The sequence below is a fragment of the Chanodichthys erythropterus genome, chromosome 17 (genome assembly GCF_024489055.1).
Source record: "Chanodichthys erythropterus isolate Z2021 chromosome 17, ASM2448905v1, whole genome shotgun sequence".
Taxonomy (NCBI): domain Eukaryota; kingdom Metazoa; phylum Chordata; class Actinopteri; order Cypriniformes; family Xenocyprididae; genus Chanodichthys; species Chanodichthys erythropterus.
In genome coordinates this window covers 2,823,500-2,849,672 of record NC_090237.1, presented here as the reverse complement: position 1 = coordinate 2,849,672, position 26,173 = coordinate 2,823,500, and the positions used below count along the sequence as shown (strand labels likewise).

At 34.5% G+C, this 26,173-nt stretch overlaps 1 protein-coding gene across 4 annotated transcripts in view; it reads right to left on the bottom strand.

Moving 5' to 3' along the window:
* fgf12b (fibroblast growth factor 12b) overlaps positions 1–26,173 on the bottom strand; it is a 65,695-nt gene that overhangs the window by 31,935 nt on the left and 7,587 nt on the right. The window contains exons 1-2 of one of the 4 annotated variants that reach the window (XM_067365542.1): positions 21,930–22,049; positions 21,233–21,293 (exon numbers count right to left, since the gene is read on the bottom strand). The exons of 1 other annotated variant lie outside the window; for it this stretch is intronic. Coding sequence is in view for 2 of the 3 variants with exons in the window: in XM_067365539.1 (XP_067221640.1) it covers positions 21,930–22,035 (106 nt within the window). In the remaining variant the exon portion in view is untranslated. Of the gene's footprint in view, positions 1–12,127; positions 12,609–21,232; positions 21,294–21,929; positions 22,166–26,173 lie in introns of those variants that run through there. 2 more of the 4 variants (XM_067365539.1, XM_067365540.1) reach the window with 2 other exon arrangements.

The window sequence follows — 26,173 nt, the reverse complement described above, 5'->3', positions numbered from 1 at the left end:
ATTTCCACTAGATTACAGTAAGATTTAAATTTTTATTATTTGCAAAAGTGAATTTAGACATCCCAACATTATAATGTACAGTATAAAATATGGATAACTACTCATTTTGAGATGAATAGTTAATGATTAAGGTTGGACCTCCATTACAGGATAGTGCTGTTCAAGAAGCAGTGCTCTTAAAGAGTTAAATCTAGTGCTTTCCCTTTAATGTAGTGCCAGATGGTGGAAAAAGTCATCTCAAGACAGGTGAAAATGAGCATCTACAATTAAATATCAGATATTTGTGTCGAGTCACTACTAAAAAAGCAGCGCAGTGACCTGTAAAGAACAAGATGAGAATAAGGAGGAAGAGGAAGGCCGAGCTGAAAGACGAGTTTTGAAGATGACCCCTAATGATCTAGGAGTAGTATAACCCCATCTCAGCACTGCAGGTGTGTGTGTGTGTGTGTGTGTTCTGAGGAGTGTAACCTGCCCTCAGCAATGATCCCAAAATGAGTGTCTGTTTCAAATCAGAGATCAGATTTGGAAAAATAAGAAAAGAGACGGAAACTGAAACTCTATAATCTGTATTTAGTGTCTTTGGGTTGGTAGGAGTTGTGCTCTGATTGGTCAGTCGATGAAGGAGGGAACCAATGGCAATCTGTCATTATTATGACCCCTGATGGAGCAGTTTGGAAATTGATCTGAAAACTCAATACCAACACACACACACCCACACAGGTCATCAACAATTATGAAGTTTCTGCTGTCATTGTGATCGATGTCTTGACCTCTTCACATATAAATACAGCATTTCAAACATGCCGTCCTCTAATGCTGTGAGATATTGAATCAATTCTGCCGGGTTCAGACTACACAATATTTCTGTCTGATGCGTCCCGATGATCATTGTCATTTACGAATCACCACAACACCGTGAACTCTAAAAAATGCTGGGTTAAAAACAACCCAAGTTGGGTTAAAAATGGACAAACCCGGTGATTGGGTTGTTTTGACCCAGCGGTTGGGTTAAATGTTTGGGTAGTTTTATTTAACTCAACTATTGTTTAAAAATGACTATATTGCTTGCTTAAAATGAACCCAAAATATGTTGGAAAATAACATTTATTAATATGTTTAATGAATAATAATTAAATAATAAACATTTATTAAATTGCTTAAAAATAAATGTTCACCGTTTGATTATTATTGTTGCCTCTAGTTATTATGTGTCTTGATTTCCAACCTATTTTGGGTTCATTTTAAGCCTGTCACGGCTGCGTCAAAACAACCCATTTGCTGGATTTGTCCATTTTTAACCCAACTTGGGTTGTTTTTAACTCAGCATTTTTTAGAGTGTACGCCAAACAGATCTTGCCAAAAATTGGGGTAATATTGTGTAGTCTGAACCTGGCATTATAAGTACTTACAAGTCAAAAAATTTTAATATTCACTCTAAAAAAATGCTGGGTTAAAAATGATCCAAGTTGGGTTAAAAATTGACAAACCCAGCGAATGGGTTGTTTTAACCCGGTGGTTGGGTTAAATGTTTGACCCACCTGCTGGGTAGTTTTATTTAACTCAACTACACTCTAAAAAAATGCTGGGTTAAAAACAACCCAAGTTGGGTTAAATATGGACAAACCCAGCGGTTGGGTTAAATGTTTGCCCAATGTGCTGGGTAGTTTTATTTAACTCAACTATTGTTTAAAAATGACTATATGGCTGGTTTAAAATGAGCGCAAAATATGTTGGAAATTAAAAATCAGACACAGAATTACTAGAGGCAACAATAATAATCAAAAGATGAAAATTTATTAATAAGCAATTTAATAAATGTTTATTATTTAAATATTATTAATTAAACATATTAATACATGTTATTTTCCAACCTATTTTGGGTTCATTTTAAGTGATCAAAGTGATTTTTAAACATCAGTTGAGTTAAATAAAACTACCCAGTAGGTTGGGTTAAAGATTCAACCCAACAGCTGGGTCAAAACAACCCAATCGCTGGGTTTATCCATTTTTAACCCAACTTGAGTTGTTTTTAACCCAGCATTTTTTAGAGTGTACTGTTAAAAAATGACTGTATTTCTTGCTTAAAATTAACCCAAAAAGTTGTGTTCATTTTAAGAATAATAATTAAATAATAAACATTTATTAAATTCGTATTATTAAATGTTCCCTATTGTTTCCTCTAGTAATTATGTGTCTGATTTTAAATTCCAGCCCCTTTTTTTGGGTTCATTTTAAGCCTGTCATGGCTGGGTCAAAACAACCCAAATGTTGTGTTTGTCCATATTTAACCCAACTTGTGTTGTTTTTAACCCAACATTTTTTAGAGACAGATATGAACCCAGCATTATAAGTACTTACTTACAAGTCGAAAAATGTAACTATTCACTCAAAAAAATGTTGGGTTAAAATGACCCAAGTTGGGATAAAATGGACAAACCCAGCGAATGGGTTGTTTTGGGTTAAATGTTTGACCCAACCTGCTGGGTAGTTTTATTTATCCCAAATATTGTTTAAAAATGACTATATGACAGGCTTAAAATGAACCCAAAATAGGCTGAAAATTAAAAATCAGACACATAATTACTAGAGGCAACAATAATAATCAAAGGTGAACATTTATTAATAAGCAATTTAATAAATGTTTGTTGTTTAATTATTATTCATTAAACTTATTAATAAATGTTAATTTCCAACCTATTTTGGGTTCATTTTAAGCGAGCAATACGGCCATTTTTAAACAATAGTTGGGTAAAATAAAACTACCCAGCAGGTTGGGCAAACACTTAACCCAATCACCGGGTTTGTCCATTTTTAACTTGGGTTGTTTTTAACCCAGCGTTTTTACTTCAGTGGGGTTCTATATTGAACTCTAGGGTTCTTGACTCCATTTTAAAGAACTCTTTATGCTAAAAAGGTTCTATATGAGGAAGTGATTTAGTGATAAATTATGTTTACAAGCTGCTGCATTCATAAAACTTATTCAAAATATATATATATTTTTTTTTAAATATATTAATTAAAAGTAAATCCTGCTTTGAATCAATGCATATTGTGAAAAGTGCTGCACAAATATTAACTTCACTGCATAATCGCATTGCATTCTGGTACTGCCTAATCTGGAAATGACACTGATAACGCTGCATTAGAATTGAGCCAAAGGGCAGTATTATTAAACTCTTTTGGAAACGACTTTGCACTCTATAAAAGCGCAGTCTAGTTAGGCAGCTCACTAGGTTACCGGTTCTATGCTGCCTGTTAGTGGTGATCAGCGTGAAGCGCAGCCTCCATCACCATCCGCTAAACAACAGCATCAGCTCCACAAATAAACACTACAGAGAGCGCGATGAATGTTTCATGTGTGCGAGTGTGTATTTGCGTGATGCAATCGTTTATTCTGAGAGCCTGCATCATTTATGAGCAGAAAACTCGAGCATCTTCAAACCTCTCTGCCTACACTCACATCTGTACCTCTCTCACATCACCATGCAGCTTTAAAACCTACACTATCCAACAACAACAGCAACAGAATCGCCATGCAAACATGAACATTCACTCAAACAGATCCGAGACTATAAATACAGGCGATGGAACTCCTTGATTAGAGCGAGGCATGTTACTATTTGTATCCACAGCAACCAAAGAATTCTTTGTGTTTCATGAATAATGCAGCGCCTTTGATCTTCCACAGCACGTGTATCATCTTGAATTCCATTCTTTATGACATCATCATGCTGTCTTATTTTTATTTTATTTTTTTTTAATAAAAAGAGAGTGTGTCTGGATCATCTCCACTAGGTGGCAGTAAAACAGCATCTGACTACCTACTAAACACCCTGATCCTGTGCTTCACTCTCAGCAAGGTTTTTTTTCTAAAATAAATGAATACTTTTATTAATCAAGAATGCATTTAACTGAGCAAAAATGACAGTAAAGAAATTTATAATATTACAAAAGATTTCTATTTCAATTGAATGCTGTTATTTTGAACTTGGCACATTTAGGCCTGGTTTCACAGACTGGGCTTAGCCTAAACCAGGATTAAACCTTAGTTAAGGATTATTAACCTTAGCTTTATAATGGGAGTGAATGGGGGGCGAGATTTTGAAGCCCAAAAAAGCGCATCCATCCATCGTAAAAATAATCCATACGACTCCACAGGGTTAATAAAGGCCTTCTGAAGCGAAGCAATGGGTATTTTTAAGAAAAATATCCATATTTATAACTTTATAAACTAGAATCACTGGCTTCCATATGCGGAAGAGTGACCTCTGACCTGACACATGAGGTATTGACGAACACAGAAGCGCAAAACAAAACACCGTTCACGGATTAGAAGTACAAAACGAGAACTTTTAAAGAGAAATGAGCTTGAGTTTGTTGCCCAGCCCTATTAGTTTGAACCACAAGAGGCGTCTACTCTCACCTAAGCTTACGCTACTCCTACATCCTATACGTCATGTGACGGGTCAGAGGTCACTCTTCCTCTAAAGCTAGACTTGAGTATAGCCATTACCGGAAGCCAGTGATTCTAGTTTATAAAGTTATAAATATGGATATTTTTCTTACAAAAACCCATGGATTACTTTTATGATGGATGGATGCACTTTTTTGGGCTACAAAATCTCACCCCCCATTCACTCCCATTATAGCCAGGATATATTAATGTAACTCTAATTGTGTTCATTAGAACGAACATTGTCATATACACCTAGGATGGCTTGAAGGTGAGTAAATCATGGGATTCTTTTTTTATTTTTGGGTGAACTATCCCTTTAACTATATCTTACAAGTTATTTTGAAGCCCTTTATATAAAGCATGTCTCATATTTAGGACAAATTGGATTATGAAGAGCAGCAGCTCAGTCTGTGTCCTATATGTGTAGGCCTTTTATACCTTAAAACAATCAACTGAACCTAAAATATGTGGCTTTATCTGAAAATTGTCTGTAGAATGTTTTTGTTTTTATAGTAACCAAAAAAAAAAGTCAACAGGGTAACTTCATCTAGCATGCATGACAAAGATGAGGATTTGTTAAATTTGCAAAAAAATATGTGTTGTGATATTTAGAATGGATTGAAAATTCAAAACAAACCAGTACACTTTCACACCGCATGCCGTTTTTTCTTTAAGCAAAAAGTACAATTTATAACAGTCATTAGAGCAGTGCGTTTAATCAGTAAAAGATTGTGATCCCAATTCAAACACCCACACAATCTGACTCCAAAACTTGTCCGTCTATTAAAACTTTGACAAGTACGATCACAGCGAACATTCATGCGTTGGCGCCACAGTTGATCCAGAGAAAGCAACTGTCATGTATAGATAAGAAACAGCTTCACAACCACACAGTATCATTATTTCTGTCTTACAATCATTCAATTTATCACACAAGTACTGGCATAAAAGTTTATAGTGCACACTGTAAAAAAAAAATCCCAGTAAAATTTACGGTAAAAAAACGGCAGCTGTGGTTGCCAGAACTTTACCGTAAAAAATACAGTAGCGACGTAAAAAAAAAAAATCTGTTAATTTACGGTAAAATAATGTATTTCATTAACTGATATAATGTTAATTTACCAACCTAATGAAGGACTAATATCTGTTTTGTACCTTTATAATACACTGACAGTCACCAAACACAGTAGTGATGAGAGTCACATGATGAATCAAAGTTCATCACAAGCAGCTTTTCCACAAGCTGAGGAGGACAACACTAACATACAGAAGGTGCACACAGTGTGATTCACACACACACTGAACACCATCATGGTAACATGCATGAAATTTTAAAAATGAAATAAACATTAATTTAACAACATTGGATGTAACATAAAACCCTAATGTACATAACTGATTAGAAAAAAATGAGAAAAACTAAGAACAAACAGAGTTATTTCAGCGAAATTATATCAAATGTTTAGTGTCAAGCAGGGAATTGTGGGAATGTAAATTTACGGTTTTTCACTGTAAATTTTATGAATTGTTATTTTTCATTTCCAAAAACTGTGAATTTAACGGTATTTTACCGTAAAATTACATTAAATGTACCGTTAGATCTATTACAGTTATTCACTGTATATAGTTAGGAAACCAATTGACAGTTTTTAACCGCAGCATTTTTACAGTCTTTTACTGTTAAAATCATGGTCATTTTTTACAGTGCAGATATAAACACTGACGTCTACAGTAGTGAAAATAACTTGGTAGTAACTTCAAATAAAGATTGTATTCATTACATCGTTACACCAGTAGATGGCAACAAGTGACTGTTAAAAACGCATGTCATTGAATCATTAATTCAAGAAATTCATTTAAAAACACTGATTCATCCAGTAATGAAACAAGTATTTATGAGTGAGTCATTGAATCATTCATTTAAACCGAATTTTTCACATAATTGTGCAGCTCTAACAGTCATTATATATTTTTGCAATAAAGAAAACTTAATTTTTAATGACAAAACATACATATTTCGCTCTAATGCACTAAAAAAAGAAGCTATTTATCATATTTGTGGTAGGGCTAGTGAGTAAGTAAAAAACTTGACAGGGCAAACAGAAAAAAATACCTAAATGTTGAGCGCTAACTGCCTTTTACAAATATGCAAATGTTAAACAACAGCCATATAGAAGCTAAACAGAGACCATGTAAACTTCCTAAACACAACTCGAACAGTAATGCATTCAACACTCTTCTCTATGCAATAATCGTGCAGATTAATGTCAGAAGATGCACTGCTGGAATAACAACAGCAGCACTGCACTCCTCATGCACATTTCAAAATGCACCCTGGAAGCAGGGGTCGCCATGGTAACTTCACACGGCTGACGTCACGCTCACGCAATGGCACCCCTGCAGTGACACCACAACTTTGAGGAGAGAATAGTTGCCATTATAATGCAAAGTGTTGGAAAGTACTGTAGCTATGGCAACACATCACTATGGGAAAGGTGATTGGATAACGCAGGTGTGTTTGAGCGCGTCTGCAGTGTGTGTACCGATATGACGAGTGACATGACAGAACTATTAACCAAAACGCCCTACAGCATCTATCGCCCTCACAGCGCTTAAACTATGACTGCGAGAAAAATCAAGGTCAGGTTGCTATAAATAACCGGATTCATGAATTATTTCTGCCAGAACATTACTGACGATGTGTCTCTAGTCAACGCCTAAACAAGTACACTAAAAAACATGGAGCTCGCACAAGTACAAATATTGTTGCAAAATTAACCCCGACACAACCGTCACACGGTTTCCATGGCAACAAAGACATGGATTTTGTCTCGTGATGATGCAGTTCATTCAAAATCACAACTCTTTCTGATGACATTGTGTGTGATTTGTGATCTTTAGCACACATCGGTTTATTTGATGACGTGCAGATCAGCATTCAAATCCCTCCTTGATGGTGCATGGCACTCTGATAGCAATATTACAACATCATTTTATGCTTTTATAGTAGCTATAGTACTGATATGAATAATTATCTTTAATGATTTGAGTGAGTTCAGTCAGAAAGTGTGGGATCTGTAAAACAGCAGCTCTGTTTATAAAGGTAATTGGATATAGTGTGTGTGTTTGTGTAGTTTGGTTATTGATTTAGAACTGGGCCAGCTTCCAAATGCATCGCTGGAATCTGTGATCAGGCTCAGAGACACTGGCGAGATCCCACAATGCACCTGTGGAAGAACAACAATAGAGCCCAACAATTCTGATTTTAATCCAATTCAACCAGTTTAAAAGCCAGAATTCTGTTCATGAAGGAATGAGTGAATTTATAAATTGATTTTTATCAGACGATTTCCATCGATGCATCTCTCTCTCTCAGACAAAACATTCAAAAGTTGGAAACTTTCCATAGGGATTAACGGAAATAAACTGGACATTTGCAAAATTGTAGGTTAGCCTATAACAGGGAACTTCAATGTAGCTGGAAAAACATAATCTTGCAGCATAATCTTGGTTAAAACAACCAGATTTTATGCAAATTCAGTTCAATTTCCTCAATCACATGAACAGAGAACATTTCTTTCTTATTTCATTTGACATTTTTTATGGGATCACAGGAAATATGTTTATTTTATTCAACATTCATGCTTTTTTCACAAATCAAAATACATTTTTAAGCAAATGTTTGCTTTTGACCATACAAAATGTTTATATTTATGTTTGTATATGATACGGTTTGTATAAATTACCCAAATTTCCAATAAATTCCCAGTAAATGCCCCTTTCACAAGATGTAATATCAGTCTCTGGTGTCTCCAGAATGTGAAGTTTCAGCTCAAAATCCCCCACAGATCATTTATTATAGCTTGTCAAATTTGAGCAAAAACACGCCGTTTTTGTGTGTGTCCCTTTAAATGCAAATGAGCTGCTGCTCCAGAAGAGGGCGGAGCTTTAACAGCTCAACAACAACAAAGCTGGAGAATCTCACGCAGCCAAAATGAGGATTGTCAGTAACGGTGTTCAGCCTTACATTGTTCAAACCGGAGTCGACACTGATGGAGAGACTCAGGAAGAAGTTACAACTTTTAGACGTTTCTGAATGGTTAGTGGATAAATTGATGTAGTTGCTGTGGAGTTGATTCAACTCATCCACTAGCATGTGCCGTCATGTTCATCTTTTGTGTTGAATTGACCCTCGTTTGGTGTAAAATGACGGCATGTCAACAACACTCTACTACAACAACTCTTCCTCTTCTCTAAAGCAGCCCAACATGAATTTATGTAACTTTTAGGGTTTCTGATGTCACTAACTCGGGAAGAAGCTCATTGTAGTCCTTAAACAGTGATTTCTGTAAAAGAAAATATCTCTCTTTGCACTGAACTTTGAGCGTCGTAACTTTGCAGATTTTGTTTATGATCAAACAGCAACATTACACAGTAACTAAAGTTAAAAAAGTGAAATTATAATCAACCACCTCTTTAGTTTCCAAAATTTCCCCAGCTTAACTTCCCATGGAAAGTTTCTGTAAATTTTCCGCCCCTTTGCAACCCTATTCAGAACTAGATGAGGAGAAATTATACAAACACAATAGGAAAAACTTAAAGTTGCAATGAAACGGAGGTAGCGACAGTTTTGTGAAGTACACCTGAGTGTCGGTCAGGGATTTGGTTCAGTGTAACGGTTTTTGTTTGGATTTTGGATGTGTTATCAGAGAGAAGTCTGTTGTTTCGCTGGAACAGCCACAATTTAAAAAATGTATTTTTGAAGTTGTAAATGAAACAAAGATTATTGGAATATGTTTAACAAAAACATACTATTTCAGTATTTCTACTTCAAAATTTTGTTTAATTCAATCAGTTTCTTTGTAAATATTTGTGAAATTTATCAACAATTTCTGAGTGAAAAAAGTAAACCATACATCATTTTTTTCAGTGTAGAGCACAACAGTTGGGTCCGAAAGTAAAAACTCCCTTCATTTTCTAAAAAATTCATTTTTTGAATTCATTTTTAACAATAACTTATAAACCTTTAAAGACAAAGTTGATAATCGATGATATTTGCTTTTGTTGAAGCCGTTGTTCCACATTATTTCAACTTAGTTTTAAAATAATCATGTTTAATAGTGGAATTCATGGTGAAAAACTACATTACCCATGATGCTGTACAGAAGATCCACCAATCAGAGAGTCGAAACAAGCACAAAGTTTGTAGTTTTGTGATTCACCTCGTAGCTGATTGGCTTATAAAGCTTTAATGAAGACTTTTTTTTGAAATCCCGCTGTGAGAAACGAATGGAAAAACTACTTCCGGATCCAGCGGTGCTGAGCCTGATCTGTCACTCATGCGCTCGATTGAGTTTATTCATGTTTGTTCTGAGTAAGAAGCAGGTCTCGGTCAGATATCTGACATCACTGCTGTCGAAGCTCACGAGAACTGAACGCATGTTTCAGCACCACGGACAGCGGGGAAACCCTTTCCTTTTCTTTTTCATGTGACTGAGACGTGTTTGCAGCATGTTTATGCGTACATTTTAAATGAAACTGAACCGTGAATTCAGAGATAAACTTCACTTCATTTTACTTTTAAAATACTTTATTTGAGAAAGTTAGGGCAAATTTACAGTGTATGCATCCAATCCGAAAGGTTTTAGAGATGATTATTATTAATAATTGATCCTTAAAGGTAGCATTAAAGGAAAATTAATTTCTTATTGTGAATGTTTCATCAATGTATTTGTTTCTTTAATCTCATGGTTTTTAATCAAAACTACATTGGGAACAGATCAATCCAATTATACAAACAATACACAAATATTTGTATGAAGTAGTGGTTATCCAAAACAAATTACATACATATATAATATAAATGGGATCCAGAGGATCTCCAGGCTTCTCTTGCATTATGAGCCACCATCAACAAAACAGTAAAGTTCATGTGCATGACATAACAAGACCCCTACAAGAATAACATTACTGCTCAAAGATCTACAGAAAGTGTGTACAGCAGCGACACAACGACTATAAACTATGGAAGACCATTTCTGGCTCATCAGGGAAAAAATCATGCTTTGATAAATTATAATTTACTTAGTCATAGACATAATTGGTCATAATTAAGAGGAAATTATGAGATGAAAAGTTGAAATTATGACTTAAACTGTTGAAATAATGACAAACTTTCTGTCATAATTTTTACTTTTTATCTCAATTTCGTTTTTTTTGTCATAATGACATCACATTATGACATACTAAGTCAAAATTATGAAATGAAAAGTTGAAATTATGACAAAATTAATAGAAGAAAGTCATAATTTGGACTTTTTTATCATAATGACATCACATTATGACATACTAAATCATATTTGAGATGAAAGTCATAATTATGACATACTAAATCAAAATTATGAGATGAAAAGTCGAGATTATGACTTCAAGTTCTGACAAAAAAATTATCTTGTAATTTAATACTTTTTGTTATAATGACGTCAAATTATGACATACTAAACTATATGATGAAAGTGTCACAATTACAACTTTTCATCATAAATATGATTTAGTATGTCATAATTATGACTTCAGCCAAAATTGACTTAAAAAGTTGCAATTATGACATAAAATTCATAGTTATGATAGAAAGTCATAACTTTGACTTTTTTATAATATTGACATCAAATTATGACATACTAAGTCAAAATTATGAAATGAAAAGTTGAAATTATGACAAAATTAATAGAAGAAAGTCATAATTTGGACTTTTTTATCATAATGACATCACATTATGACATACTAAATCATATTTGAGATGAAAGTCATAATTATGACATACTAAATCAAAATTATGAGATGAAAAGTCGAGATTATGACTTCAAGTTCTGACAAAAAAATTATCTTATAATTGAATACTTTTTGTTATAATGACGTCAAATTATGACATACTAAATCTAAATTATGACATACTAAACTATATGATGAAAGTGTCACAATTACAACTTATCATAAATATGATTTAGTATGTCATTATTATGACTTGAGCCAAAATTGACTTAAAAAGTTGCAATTATGACATAAAATTCATAGTTATGATAGAAAGTCATAACTGACTTTTTTGTCATATTGACATCAAATTATGACATACTAAATTAAAAAATCTGACATAAAAAGGCATAATAATTATGACATACTAAGTCATATTTATAGCATAAAAAATATAGAAATGCAAAAGTTAAAAAACCCATAATTTCGTATGTAATCATTTTAAACTTTATTTCATAATTTCATTTTTTTATGCCGCATAGTATGTCATAATTATGACTTTTTATGTCATAATTAAGATTTACCAAAGCATGTTTTTCTTTCTTATGTGGCAGAAATGGCCTTCCATACTAAACACACAATCAAGACTAGTAGTAAAGTATATTTTTAATGTATTTATACTTACAAAATAAACACCAGAAGTTAGCTAAATCTGACAAAGATGTCCTCAAAGGTAAAATAATATGAATTACAGCCTAATAATAGATCAAATTAATTCATAAAAGTAAAAAATGTTCTTTTTTCAAATTCTTGATTAGTTTAATACAGATTTGTATGTTCCCATTTAGTGTGTGTGTGTGTGTGTGTGTGTGTGTGTGTGTGTGTGTGTGTGTGTGTGTGTGTGTGTCTGCAGTGTCTCACCGGTGTCGGTGCTGCTCGGTTCGGTTCTCTGCGCACACAGACACCGCAGCATGTGCGCTCCTTTCTGCCGGAGCAGCCGCGCAATCCTCATCGCAAAATCCCGCCACAGTCCCGCGATCCGACCGTTCACAGAGGCGCCTTCATCATCATCCTCATCATCATGAAGGGTTCACGCGCTCCGGCGCCGCAGACAAAAGACTTCCACGCGCTACAGCGGCACATCCGACACATCCTTCACACGGTAACAGACACGCGCCGAGCGACAATAACCGTTTATCCTCCCGGTGAGCATCGTGACGAGCTAATGACCGTTATTCATCTCGTTATTTTGCGTGGGGCGCGAGGGGAGACGCTGGTGCGTAGTCGTGGGCGGTGACGTAACGGGGGGCTCGCTGACGTCACGTGCAGGAAAGGGAAAGCTACATTTCTGAGGACATAAAATGTTTTTAAATTAGGCTAATTACATACATAATTACATATATACATATATACCCGTAACCCGCACAGAAATCTTATTAGATTTTAATTAAGACAATATTTTCAATTTAACACTTTTTTTCCGGTTTAAACAGGTTTTTACTAGTTAAAAATACATTAAATGGCTGTTTTTTGTGTGTGTGTGTATGTCTGATATGAGATATACAGAAATATAAATTTATAAATACATCTGGCAGATGTTTTTATTCAAAGCCACTTTAATTGCATTCAAGGTAACTGTTAAACTGAAGAAAACAGCACACTGTCTTTTAATTAATTCTAATAAGACTTTAGCAGCTGTTTTAGGCGATCAGAGATTAAGAATAAAGTGTTTCTGCAGAGGTGAATCTGGTTTTGGACACACGGGGGCAGCAGAACCCACGAGAAACACCTCGTGCGCGCGCCTCTGACGTCATCCCAACGGCTCTCCTGGCTGTGTGACGCGCGTGGGTGATCGTGGATTCACCCGCTATTTACTTACTTCATCCTAATAGACAAAATACATAATATGCCTCATCAAAATCTGTCGGTAAGGCGATTTTTGTATTTTTTAACATTTATATTTTCCATTTAGGATATATTTTCATTGAAGATTAACAGATTTAGATTTATATGTAAACACACACACAGTAATTTACAAGGTGATGAAATATTTGTGTGGAGGGCTGAAATGAGAAAACACAGCTGGACACACAGATAATCACACACACAAAATATGAATTAATAACCTGCTGAGTGATAAGATGAATGATAACACGACCTGCTGGTGCGCACAGCACTCTTTTTCACTACAATGTCAAATTATGGAGAAAAACATGAACATGTAAGAGCTTAATTTCCTTTAGGAACTATTAAACTATTAATGTGTTTCTAGATGAACTCATGAAAACACATGAATATCATTTTCCACCACAAAATCAAAATTATAATAATAATGCAGCCTATTTTAGGCTCGCTCTCTCTCTCTCTCTCTCTCTCTCTCTCTCTCTCTCTCTCTCTCTCTCTCTCTATATATATATATATATATATATATATATATATATATATATATATATATATATATTTAAATTTAAATGCATAAATCTGGTGTATTCTGAGAGCAAAATTACGTGACTAGATCAATAAAGAAATTTGTTCTCATGTAAACAATTTTGTGCTCTAAAAGTAATTTATTTATTGGTGATGGTGGGGCACAGTAGTCATGTACACAACATATAGTAGGCTAAATGATAGTTCATAAGTGGTCAAACATGTAGAGTACACATTTAAACCATTAAAAATATGTAGCAAAAGAGGTTACCTTTGTTGAATTAATTTATTAGTGGGAGCCTTTATCTTTGATTTGTTAACAAATCCAGAATGCACTAAACACACCATCTCATTATAGAGAAAAATAACAAATGAATAAAAATATATTCATAAGCTGACCAATAAATAAATAAGTAAACTAGGCGAGTATATAATTCAGCAGCAAAAAATATTCTAGCCTAAAAACTTTGCACAGTAATTTTATAAATCCAAATGTTAATAAAAAGTTTAAAATTACTAGTATTCTGAAATGAAAAAACGATTTATATTAGATTTATATGTAAATCATTAAATGTGTTTATATTAATGTAACATTAAAAGGCACTTATTTTAAATGTATTGTGCAGCTTTTTAATGGGGCAACAACCTATAGATACGACAGAACAAAATAGGCTATTAATAATCTTTCAGTGTGCAAAACCATGATAATATGAAACGCTTCAAAACAGCAGCACAAACCGCTAATGCGCATCCCGGGTGCAGAATGATGCGCTCGAAGCAATATCGAGTCAGAGCGCGCAGTTGTGCTGCGCATTGAAAAGTTCACGGCACAAAGAGAATCCCTGTGTACATCTGACTGTATCTAACAGTTTATTAATCATATGTTTCGTTCATTTTTAAATTCCAGTTATTGTGCGTGTGACACGAATTCATAGTCCTTGTGTTGTGCGATCTAACAGACATCCTGTAGCCAGTATGATGACATCATTCAGAAACAGCAAAAAACTCCAGTAAGATAAAGTCATTTTATGCAAATCCACAGCTCTTTATCTACATATCAAGTATTATAATGGGAATATATCATATTGGAGAGTTTTACCGTGCTGACTGTCGTTACCGAACGCGACGCGCTGTTTGAGTGCTGAATGATTGACAGCTGTAACGGAGAGAAGACGAGTTTCTGACCGTGAATTTATCGATGTATATTTCTTCTGTCCCTCACATGAAGCTATGGAATGGCTTCAGATGACTTTGAATATAGTGCACGAAAACTTAATTGGTGCTTGTCTACTTATTTTGCTCTCTGTCTCCCACTTTTGCCATATAAAAGAGCGCAATTATCAGACGGTAATTTATATATCGCGACAAACATAATTTCCGTTTCATTCTGAGACTGTAGCGGGACAAATTAGAATGTGGCGGGCCGCCACAGTCTAGTCAATGTATGGGAAACACTGTATATATATATATATGGGCCATTCCACAGAATTGTTGCAAACTACTGTCCTACAACCAAAAGCACATTTAAAAAGCATTTATGTATTCAAATTTTAGATGCTAAAATCCTTCTATTATCTATTGAATCCCACAATATTTAAAGGAACACTCCACTTTTTTTGAAAATAGGCTCATTTTCCAACTCCCCTAGAGTTAAACAGTTGAGTTTTATCGTTTTTTAATTCATTCAGCCGATCTCCGGGTCTGGCGGTACCACTTTTAGCATAGCTTAGCATAGTTCATTGAATCTGATTAGACCATTAGCATCTCATTCAAAAAATACCAAAGAGTTTCAATATTGTTACTATTTAAAACTTGACTCTTCTGTAGTTACATTGTGTAGCAAGACCGACAGAAAATGAAAAGTTTTCTAGGCCAATATGGCTAGGAACTATACTCTCATAGGAACTATCCACCTTATTCCTACGCCCTATGCGCGAATTATGGGAGTAACTTCCATTAAGCTGTAAACAGTCGACGTAAGACTCGCTCTATGAACGCAATAATGCGTTTTATTTTTAAACTGGGTACAATGAGATGACATTATTCTACTCACCCTTCAACCAACGAATATTAAAAGGACTTTTAAAAGTGTAAAAGCATCAACAAGGTACTTTCAACAGGCCATGAAAAAGCGCGATTCTTTCCACAGCAATAACGGACGGGTTGAACATAACTATAGTAATATATATCTGCATTATGTAATATACGTTGCCATAATAAAAATGTTCATGAACTTCAACATTGCGTGATACTATTTCAAATTGATTTCCATTTTAATAAATTGTATGTAAATGTGAAAACAAACCTGGAAAGAGACGTGAGGCTTTGAGGAGAAAAAAATGAGAGATTCTTTGTGCATTCCAGTGAATTATTAATGGGATATATAGTAATTTATATCGGGAGAACAGACCACAGATGTGCAGCATATGTTGTCCGTTTTCACACTATTACAGTGATATACAAAATAAAATAATCACGAGGATAAAAAGCAGTGGCTGAAAAGAGCTCTTGCCATAGATATTCTTGTTATAACATGTTACATTAAAATACCAAGCGTTACATAATTCTCATGATGTCTGAAAATAAAACATGAAAGAAAAACTGACAGCTCATTCAGTCAAGCTGATGGATAAGCTTTATTTGTAGGGCAACCTTATGATTTGAAATGATTGGTTTCAGTCTTTTTGAATGGAAGTTCCCCAAAACGGAAGTGGAACCCATAATTCGAAACACAGTAGGCTAGTCAGGAATAAGGTCAATAATATTGCGCCTGCTGCACCCATGGTATGGCAGCAAAGTTCCTTGATTATTACACCAGAATGAGAGTGTAGTTCCTAGCCATATCGGCCTAGATAAATGCAACTTTTCATTTTCTGCCGGTCTTAGTACACGATGTAACTACAGAAGAGTCAAGTTTTAAAAAGGAAAAATATTGAAACTCTGGTCAAAAAAAAAGTGTAGTATTCCTTTAAAATATCAGTAAGATTAATATATAAAATCATCATTTATTGGGTACTTTCAACTGGGAGGTGGCTGTCCCGAACCAACCCCTAAATTTCATTGCATAAATTTCAATTTTTGCAGTTTTTTTCAGAACTGTGCTTGCTAACCATGTGTTGATTAGCATCTTTGAACAAGGCTTAAAAGTATCTAAAATTGTCACTACCGAAACAGTCATGACCGATACATGTGATGAAGTTTCGGCTGTGACATCATTGTTTTTTGAGTGTTATTCAACAAAATTTAGTTTTTTTTGTGTGTGTGTACAACTGTTCAGAACTGTGTTAGCTAACCATGTGTTGATTAGCATCTTTGAGCTAGGTTCAGAAGTATCTAAAATTGTCACTACCGACTGTTTTGGTAGTGACAAAAGGGAACAAAATCATTTATTTGGGGGAAATTAACAAAATTTTAGTACAGTTATGCAAATCATTAGTATTTTAATGTTTTAGTATGTGAGTTAATATCCTGTAACGTGATTTGGTCACTACTAACACATTACTTTCACTATGTGCAGTCATGACCGAAACATGGGATGTGTTGTCAAAAATATACTGAATTATCAACTGAGATGTTATTATAGTGTTTGGTTCAATGTATATTCAAACTAATGAATCCTTAAAGGTGCCGTAGAACGTCTTTTTAAAAGATGTAATATGAGTCTAAGGTGTCCTGTGAATGTTTCTGTGAAGTTTCAGCTCAAAATACCCCATAGATTTTTTTTTTATTTATTTTTTTAACTGCCTATTTTGGGGCATCATTAAATATGCGCAGATTCAGGCTGCACGGCCCCTTTAAATTCTCCTGCTCCCCACCCCCGTGCTCGCGCTTGCCTTAAACACCATAAACAAAGTTCACACAGCTAATATAACCCTCAAAATGGATCTTTACAAAGTGTTCGTCATGCAGCATGTCTAATCGCATAAGTATGGTATTTATTTGGATTTTTACATTTGATTCTGAATGAGTTTGATAGCGCTCCGTGGCTAAAGCTAACATTACACACTGTTGGAGAGATTTATAAAGAATGAAGTTGTGTTTTTGAATTATAAAGACTGCAAGTGTTTAAAAATGAAAATAGCGACGGCTCTTGTCTCTGTGAATACAGTAATAAACGATGGTAACTTTAACCACATTTAACAGTACATTAGCAACATGCTAATGAAACATTTAGAAAGACAATTCACAAATATCACTAAAAATATCATGATATTCGCTGTTGTTCTTGCTTGCTTACCTAGTCTGATGATTCAGCTGTGCACAGATCCAGACGTTTATACTGGCTGCTCTTGTCTAATGCCTTGAACATGAGCTGGCATATGCAAATATTGGGGGCGTACATATTAATGATCTCGACTGTTGCGTAACAGTCAGTGTTATGTTGAGATTCGCCTGTTATTCTGAGGTCTTTTAAACAAATGAGATTTATATAAGAAGGAGCAAACAATGGAGTTTGAGACTCACTGTATGTCATTTTCATGTACTGAACTCTTGTTATTCAACTATGCCAAGATAAATTAAATTTTTAATTCTAGGGCACCTTTGGAATTGGATTCAAAATACAACAAATCTCATAAATTACACTTGAAATATTGTTAAAATTGTAATTGTTATTGATTTACCAGTGAAACCTTTAAGCAAAAAACATATTTACAAGGTAGATGTAAACAAAATCTTAATAGGTCACTGTAACCCTTCTTATTAAATTATTTATTATTGTGTTTCAGTAGTGACAAATTTTGGGGAGAGGAAAAATATTCCAAAACTTTCTGAAAATACAAAATGAGAATTAACTGTACAATTACTAGAAATGTGTATCTTGGATATTATTCAATTTGCATACAAACAAAATTTGTGGAAGAAGACGTTTCCAACTCTGTACCAATTATGTAGAATGGCCCACATATATTAAAGTTTGGGATCAGTAAGATTTTTAATGTTTTTAAAAGAAGTTTCGTCTGCTCACCAAGGGTGCATTTACTTAATTAAAAATACAGTAAAAACAGTAATATTGTGAAATATTATTACAATTTAAAATAACTGTTTTCTATCTGAATATATTTCACAAAGTAATTTATTCCTGTGATCAAAGCTGAATTTTCAGCATCATTACTCCAGTCTTCAGTGTCACATGATCCTTCAGAAATCATTCTAATATGCTGATCTGCTGCTCAAGAAACATTTAATGTGTACAATTGTACAAAATATTTGTGTACAATATATTTTTTCAGGATTATTTGATGAATAGAAAGTTCAAAAGAACAGTGTTTATCTGAAATCTAATCTTTTGTAACATTATAAATGTCTTTACTGTCACTTTTGATTGATTTAATGCATCCTTGCTGAATAAAAGTATTCATTTCTTTAATTTCTTTTCAAAAAAATAAAAATAAAAATTCTTACTGACCCCAAACTTTTGAACGGTAGTGTATAATGCTACAGAAGCTTTGTATTTCAGATAAATGCTGTTCTTTTCAACTTTCTATTCATCAACGAATCCTGAAAAAAAAAGTACACAACTGTTTTCAACATTGAAAATAATCATAAATGTTTCTTGAGCAGCAAATCATCATATTAGAATGATTTCTGAAGGATCATGTGACACTGAAGACTGGAGTAATGATGCTGAAAATTCAGCTTTGATCACAGGATATAAATTACTTTGTAAAATATATTCAAATAGAAAACAGTTATTTTAAATTGTAATAATATTTCACAATATTACTGTTTTACTGTATTTGTAATTAAATAAATTAAGCCAGACAAAACTTCTTTTAAAAACATTAAAAATCTTACCGATCCAAAACTTTTGAGTGCTAGTGTGTGTTTATATATATATATATATGGTTTAATTTCTTATAATAAAACAATAAAAATTTAAATCATATATTAAATGTAGTACAATAAAAAACTGATGATGTATAAATACATTGCAAGTAAAACATTTGCTTCACATAATGAGAATCAAGTGAGAGATTAAAGATTGAACTGTAAATGGGTCTAAAAGTAGACTTCATTTTCTTTAATTTTTAATTTTTTTTGTGGTAACATATGACGTTCTTGAACGTTTTTTTTTTTTTTTTTTTTCAGATTTACGTAAAACCCATGTAAGTAAGTTCATACACTAAGAAGTGAAGCAAGGACAGGATGAACAGAGATTAAAGAATGGTGTGAGAAACTGGAGAGTGGAATTGATATATTTATTAGATTATTTTTATACAGTGTTGAGCTTCTTTTAAGGTTGCCATTTGCAGAGAAAGCAACACACGCTAATCCACACAGACGCACACCCCAAATCCCCTCTTCATCATCAGCGTCATCATTATCATTAACAGTAGGTATTTCGGTCTGTTGTGTTCATGTTTACTGCATTGCATTGCCATGAAAATACGCAGGTCAGATCTGAGATCACATGAAACGACACTAACAGAGCGATACGTTCAGTCCGGGACGTCAGACAACACAATAATAGCATCAATGCTAAAAATGATAGTACTGATGAAACAATCTGACATTTCACAGACTCTTTTATCAAATGTGACTGCTCTTATTCCAGGCGGTGACCCCAGTGCATCTTGGGAGCATGTTAATTTAGAACAAGAGAGACTGTAAAGATGAACTCTCAGCAAGATCCAAACTAAACTGGCCTTCACAGAAGCTTATATGCAAAGTGTACGAAAATTACAAAACTATAGGATAAAAATGACTGACTGATGGCGGACAGATCGATAGAATAATAGATTGAATGATAGATAGATTGATAGACAGACATATAGATAGATAGATAGAGATATAGACAGATAGATAGATAGATAGATAGATAGATAGATAGATAGATAGATAGATAGATAGATAGATAGATAGATAGATAGATAGATAGAATGATGGAAATATAGATAGACGAGGGTTTTTCACTTGAACCCGTTAACCCTGGGTCATTCTAAACCCCCTTGTAAACAGAATCATGTTTTTCAACGTCAGTGTTTCTGTGCAGGCAAATACAAGTATGTGATTGGTTGTCTATTGCTAAGCGTCTACATTCTAACACCGCATCGTTTACCACTGTACATGTTTGGCACCGCAATGTGGGGTTACCACAGCAAAAGCAGGGTTTCATAACCCCGTGTAAAAGCGATGCTTACATACAAGTGTGAAACGTTCCTTTACCCGGGGTTAAAAGCGGTGTTTAGAACAGCCATAATCCAGGGTTAAGCGCAGTGTGATATTCAACCATTCAGATCAGTTATTTAAAACAGCACAATCACTCGCAGAATGTGACAATGTGCCATGATATTAATAACTGTAACATGGGTGTAACTAATTACTATCTATAGACAGACAGACAGATCATGAATCAACCCTCATAGGGTTTAGATGTACAACCTTTAAGATCCTAAAACCATTCAAACCATCAGCTTTGATATTTAAAACAGCACAATCACATACATAATGTCACAATGTGACATGGGTTACAGTAACTATTAACACACAGTAACTCACTGACCAGCAGCTCTGTATACCAAACTTTATATTTCATGTATCATTCACCGACAGACCTACTAATTAGTCCATCAACTTTCAACATGAAACAGCACTCACGTTTCAAAACACATTAAACATGTGATCTGCTCAGGAAAGAAGTCTCTTCTGCTCACCAAGTCTGCATTTATTTGAACAAAAAAAAAGTGAAATATTATTACAATTTAAAATTTGTTTACTATGTGAATTTATGTTAAACTGTAATCTATTTCTGAATTTTCAGCATCGTTACTCCAGTCTTCAGTGTCACATGATCCTTCAGAAATCATTCTAATATGATGATTTGATGCTCAAGAAACATTTATGATTATTATTATCATGTTGAAAACTAGTGATACATTTTATTTTTCAGAATTCTTTGATGAATAGAAAGTAACAGCATTTATTTGAAATAGAATCTTTTGTAACATTACGAATCTCAACTGTCACTTTTGACCAATTTAATGCATCATTGCTGTAAACAAAACACACTTTTGAACGGTAGTGTATTTCTGAGAGAAACAGGAAGTGATCATGAGTTTATCCAGCAGGATTTCATCAGACCTTTATTGTAATGCTCTGATATTATTGATAAACACCCCCACACAGTCTTAATGACATCAGCACACGGCACTCATCAAGGTCCATATTGATGAAAGATACCAACAAACTTTTTGCATTAGAAAGACGTGCACCGATATTAAAACATTTATCAAGAGAGTAAACTAGATCAAAGAAGTTGATCAAGCACTAAAGCAGATGAGCACTAATGACTGACCAGGTTCAGTGCTGATGGTCTTCGCCGGTCCTTCTTCCTCACCGTCATCCTCTCCTTTACTGCCATGAGACAGCAGCCGGCGGAACAGACTGCAGTAACGTGTCATGGCCTTTCACACACGTTTGAGTGTGTATGAACCGCACCGGTCAGACCTGTAAATGTGTGTGTCTGATGATTTATCCAAATGTGTTTCAGTCGTATCTCTCTCTCTGTGTCCGTCTGTGTCTCTCTGTATGTAAAACACTGTCATCGAATGAGTGACTGTCTGTGCGCCCCTAATATTTGCCTGTGCAAATGTGTGTGTGTGTTAGAAGGGGTGTGTCTGTCTGTAATAGAGACGTGTGTGTCATGCAGTTAACGTATGTGTGTGCGAGTGCAAACTGTATCACTCTTAGAAGAAAAGGTTCTATTTGGAATCTTAGAGGGTTCCGTTTGGCTCTTCATATGTACAAGCTTTCAGAGGTTCCATCATGGGATCATTTTATTGATTTAGTTTAAATTACTTAATTTTGTTTTCAAATGTTATGAATTAATCGTCTCATAAACATACTTTATCACTAGAAAACATTTAAATAACTAATAAACATGAAAGTATCATGCAATAATTTCTCCTTATATAGAACCTTTTTGGCATAAATTATTCTTTCACTTTTATAAAGTGTTTGAACACAGATGTGTGTGTAAACAATCAGCCTATAATGGTAAAAATACAGCCATTACTTATAATCTTATAATCTCCATAAATCATAAAGTCTCTCCAAATGGAGCGGATACAGATTTCAGAAGCCCCGCCCATGACTGATGATTGACTCTGCCCTATTAGCTTAGCTCCTCCCCTGAGTGAGCTGTACACAGTCCGCCATGTTTATCTCCTCACCAGATCATTTAACAGCAGCATTCAAGTAAGAAAAGTATTCTTATTAAAGCTACTAAAGTTATTCAGTCTGGAGCAGCGAGTGATTTTCTGTTTTTCTTTTGTCGTTTGGTTCATATTAACAGCAGTAGATACTGTATATTATGCTGCTGTCACTTTAATACACACATATCTAATATACATGCGATTTCTTTCCCTGCTGTTTATGTTCACAGACATAACTAACTGAGTTTAAGTGAACTTTGTGTGTTTTTGACAGTTTAAGAGCAATAAGACGTAAAAGAGAACTTAGTTTAATACTCACATTACGCTCCATCTGACAGACAGCTTTCTGTGCACGTGATTCAGATATGTGTGCTCAGAAAACCATAAATTAGAAGTTCAAACTTATATGGCTTTAAAACACATGCAAATAATAAACTTTCAGGCTCTGCCCTCTTCTGGATAAAGGGGCGGGGAGCAGCAGCTCATTTGCATTTAAAGACATGCACAAAAACATGTTTTTCCTTCCACTCAAAAATCTATCTGTCTCTATCTATCTATCTATCTGTTTATCTCTGTCTGTCTCTCTATCTATCTGTCAGTCAATCTATTTATCTGTCTATCTATCTATCTATCTATCTATCTATCTATCTGTATGCTTCCGTTTGTGAAGTACTAAAATAACCAAAACTAAATAAGCTACAGACATATTTAAATAATAATACACACAACCAGAACACAATAAAAATTACTAAAATTTAACTAAAATGAATATATAAACAGAAATATAATTCAAAATATGAACAAAAACTAAAGTAATATATCAACGATACAATAACACTGCCTCCAGCACACACAGACTCATGTCTCTAACTACAATCTATCAAAAACAATTAAGAGAAGAGAGTCTGTAAGAAACCCCGGCAAAACGGGATCCGAGCTTTCCGCATGCGTAATAGAGCCGCCGGCGTCTATTCTGAGAGTGTAAGTTGGTGTTACTGAGAGCAAGAGCTATTTATAATGCTGTTTACAGACTCAAAGTGCTGTGCATGAGGATTCTTTTATAACACACACACACACACGACAGAGAGCCTGACTGCACAAGAGAGTTGAGGTTAAACGCAGCTGTAATGTGTGCGATCATGGAACAGAATTTGTAATTGTGCCTGTGTTCAAAATCCAACTGTTAATGGAGGTTTGTGTTGTAGTAGTTGCTGTTGTTTACCAGCAGGGGGCTCCTGCAGTCTGAACTCAGGTTCAGTAGTGTGTAAAACGGTATATGCAACAATAAATATTTCACACAGTACTATTGGGGAAAGGACAGCAGTACATCTTCAGATGTAAAAGTAAAGTTTAAATAATTTATTTTGCATTTTTAATCCAATTTTGCATAGCAATTTTGCTTCAGTCACTTTCTGGGTGAATCTTACAAAACATTAAATGTCATATATTAAGAAAAAATATATTGCATAATAAAGATGCAGTCTACTTTATTTTATTTTGGGGGTTTTAAAACAGGAGCACAAAAAGCAGCTACATATTCTCCAGTTTATGGGACCGTTTGAGTCACAAATAGGAAATGTGATTTACTTGAAACGACATAAAACCCCACAGACAGACAAATGTTGTCAAACATAGTGTCTACTGCTAAAATGTTAAAGGTTTGTGAGTTCCCAGCATGCATTTCAGCATGAATAAAATATGTTTTTACTGTTACAGCATTATTGTTTCGCTATTTCATGCCTTTTTTGTTGTTGTTTTGTTATTATTGTTATTTATTTGTTGTGCTGTGATTATTTTTATGATCCGTTCTTCAGATTTATGATTAACAACCTTAAAAAAAAAAAACTGTCATTTTTGGCCAGGCTGTCATACAAAAAAATTATGAACACATGCAAAAACAAGAGAACCAACCAAATATTAATAACTGATTATGCTGTAGTGAATCTATGCATTTCTTTTTTTTTTTGCATTGTAAAATAAAACCTAGCTGTATTTTGCCAAATAATTTTGTCAGATAAATACCTTAACCAAGTTTAGTGTTTGGTTTTTTCCTTATATTTAAAAAAGATCAGATATTTCCTTCATATTTTGATCGTTTAATCACACACACACATTCATCTCAATGGCTGCCAACTCTCAGAGGTGCGAGACCTGCATGCTGCCATGATAACGGATGGCTTTCTCCTTACAGCTTCTTGCTCTGAAGAGCACATTAAGCAGGATCGTTCTGGGACACACAGCTGTAACACAACACTACAGGACTGTTTTATAGCAACACCCTGTCCAAACCAACATCTGAGTGTTGACTGCTTTTCCTGTCCTCACTGAAAGTGAGAATGCTGCACATATCTGCCTTTATAAGCACCCAAATAATGCTTAAAATCGACTAATCTAGAATCTAAAATCAGACTGGATTCATTCCGTTCAAGGAAAATTAGTGCATGTAAACATACGACTCAGTCACAGCCAATAGGAACATTTAGTCATGTGACTTTTTCTTGGCTAGTGATTGGACATTGCACACAATCAGTACAATACAGGTATACACACCTGCGCATGATACAATAAAACTTCCCTTTTGTGTAAGTACAATCATCTTCTATGCATGTGTGAAAATTGGTGCTGTTGGTTTAGTGTTATTGATGAGAAATGTCCCTGTGTTCGTGAACTCTGTGACACGGCGAGGTCGTGTGATTGAACAGATCTTGTTTACGGTGTGTCACCATGTGAGAGCTGGTATTTAAGGCTTTTCACCACATCTATTTGTATACTGTGTGTGTGTGTGTGTGTGTGTGTGTGTGTGTGTGTGTGTGTGTGTGTGTGTGTGTGTGTGTGTGTGTGTGTGTTTGTGTGAGAGAGGGAAAGATCAGAGATGACACTGGCTTAAATCAAACACACTTCCATCTAACCAAGGTTATGAGGCCACAACACACACACACAAATCAATGATTTCATTACAGACCATTAATCACACACACAGAAAAATGGAGAACATGAGGAAATGTGAAGAGGGATTCGACAGTCTCAGAGAATCACTCCATTTTCTGTGTATATAGATAGATAGATCACAGAAGTACTGGGATAAAAGTTTATAGATCGGATATAAACTCTGACGTCTACAGAAGCGATCAAAATATAGCAAATCACCTTTTAAAAGTAACTTGTATCGATTACATCATTAGTGATGGATTAAAAAATGTATTTGTCATTGAATCATTCACTCAAGGGATTTGTTCAAAAACGCTGATTTATACAGTAATGAAATAAGTGAAGTATTTATGAGTGAGTCATTGAATCATTCACTTAACTGATTCATTCAAGAACGCTGATTCATCCAGTAATGAAATAAGTGAAGTATTTATGAGTGAGTCATTGAATCATTCAC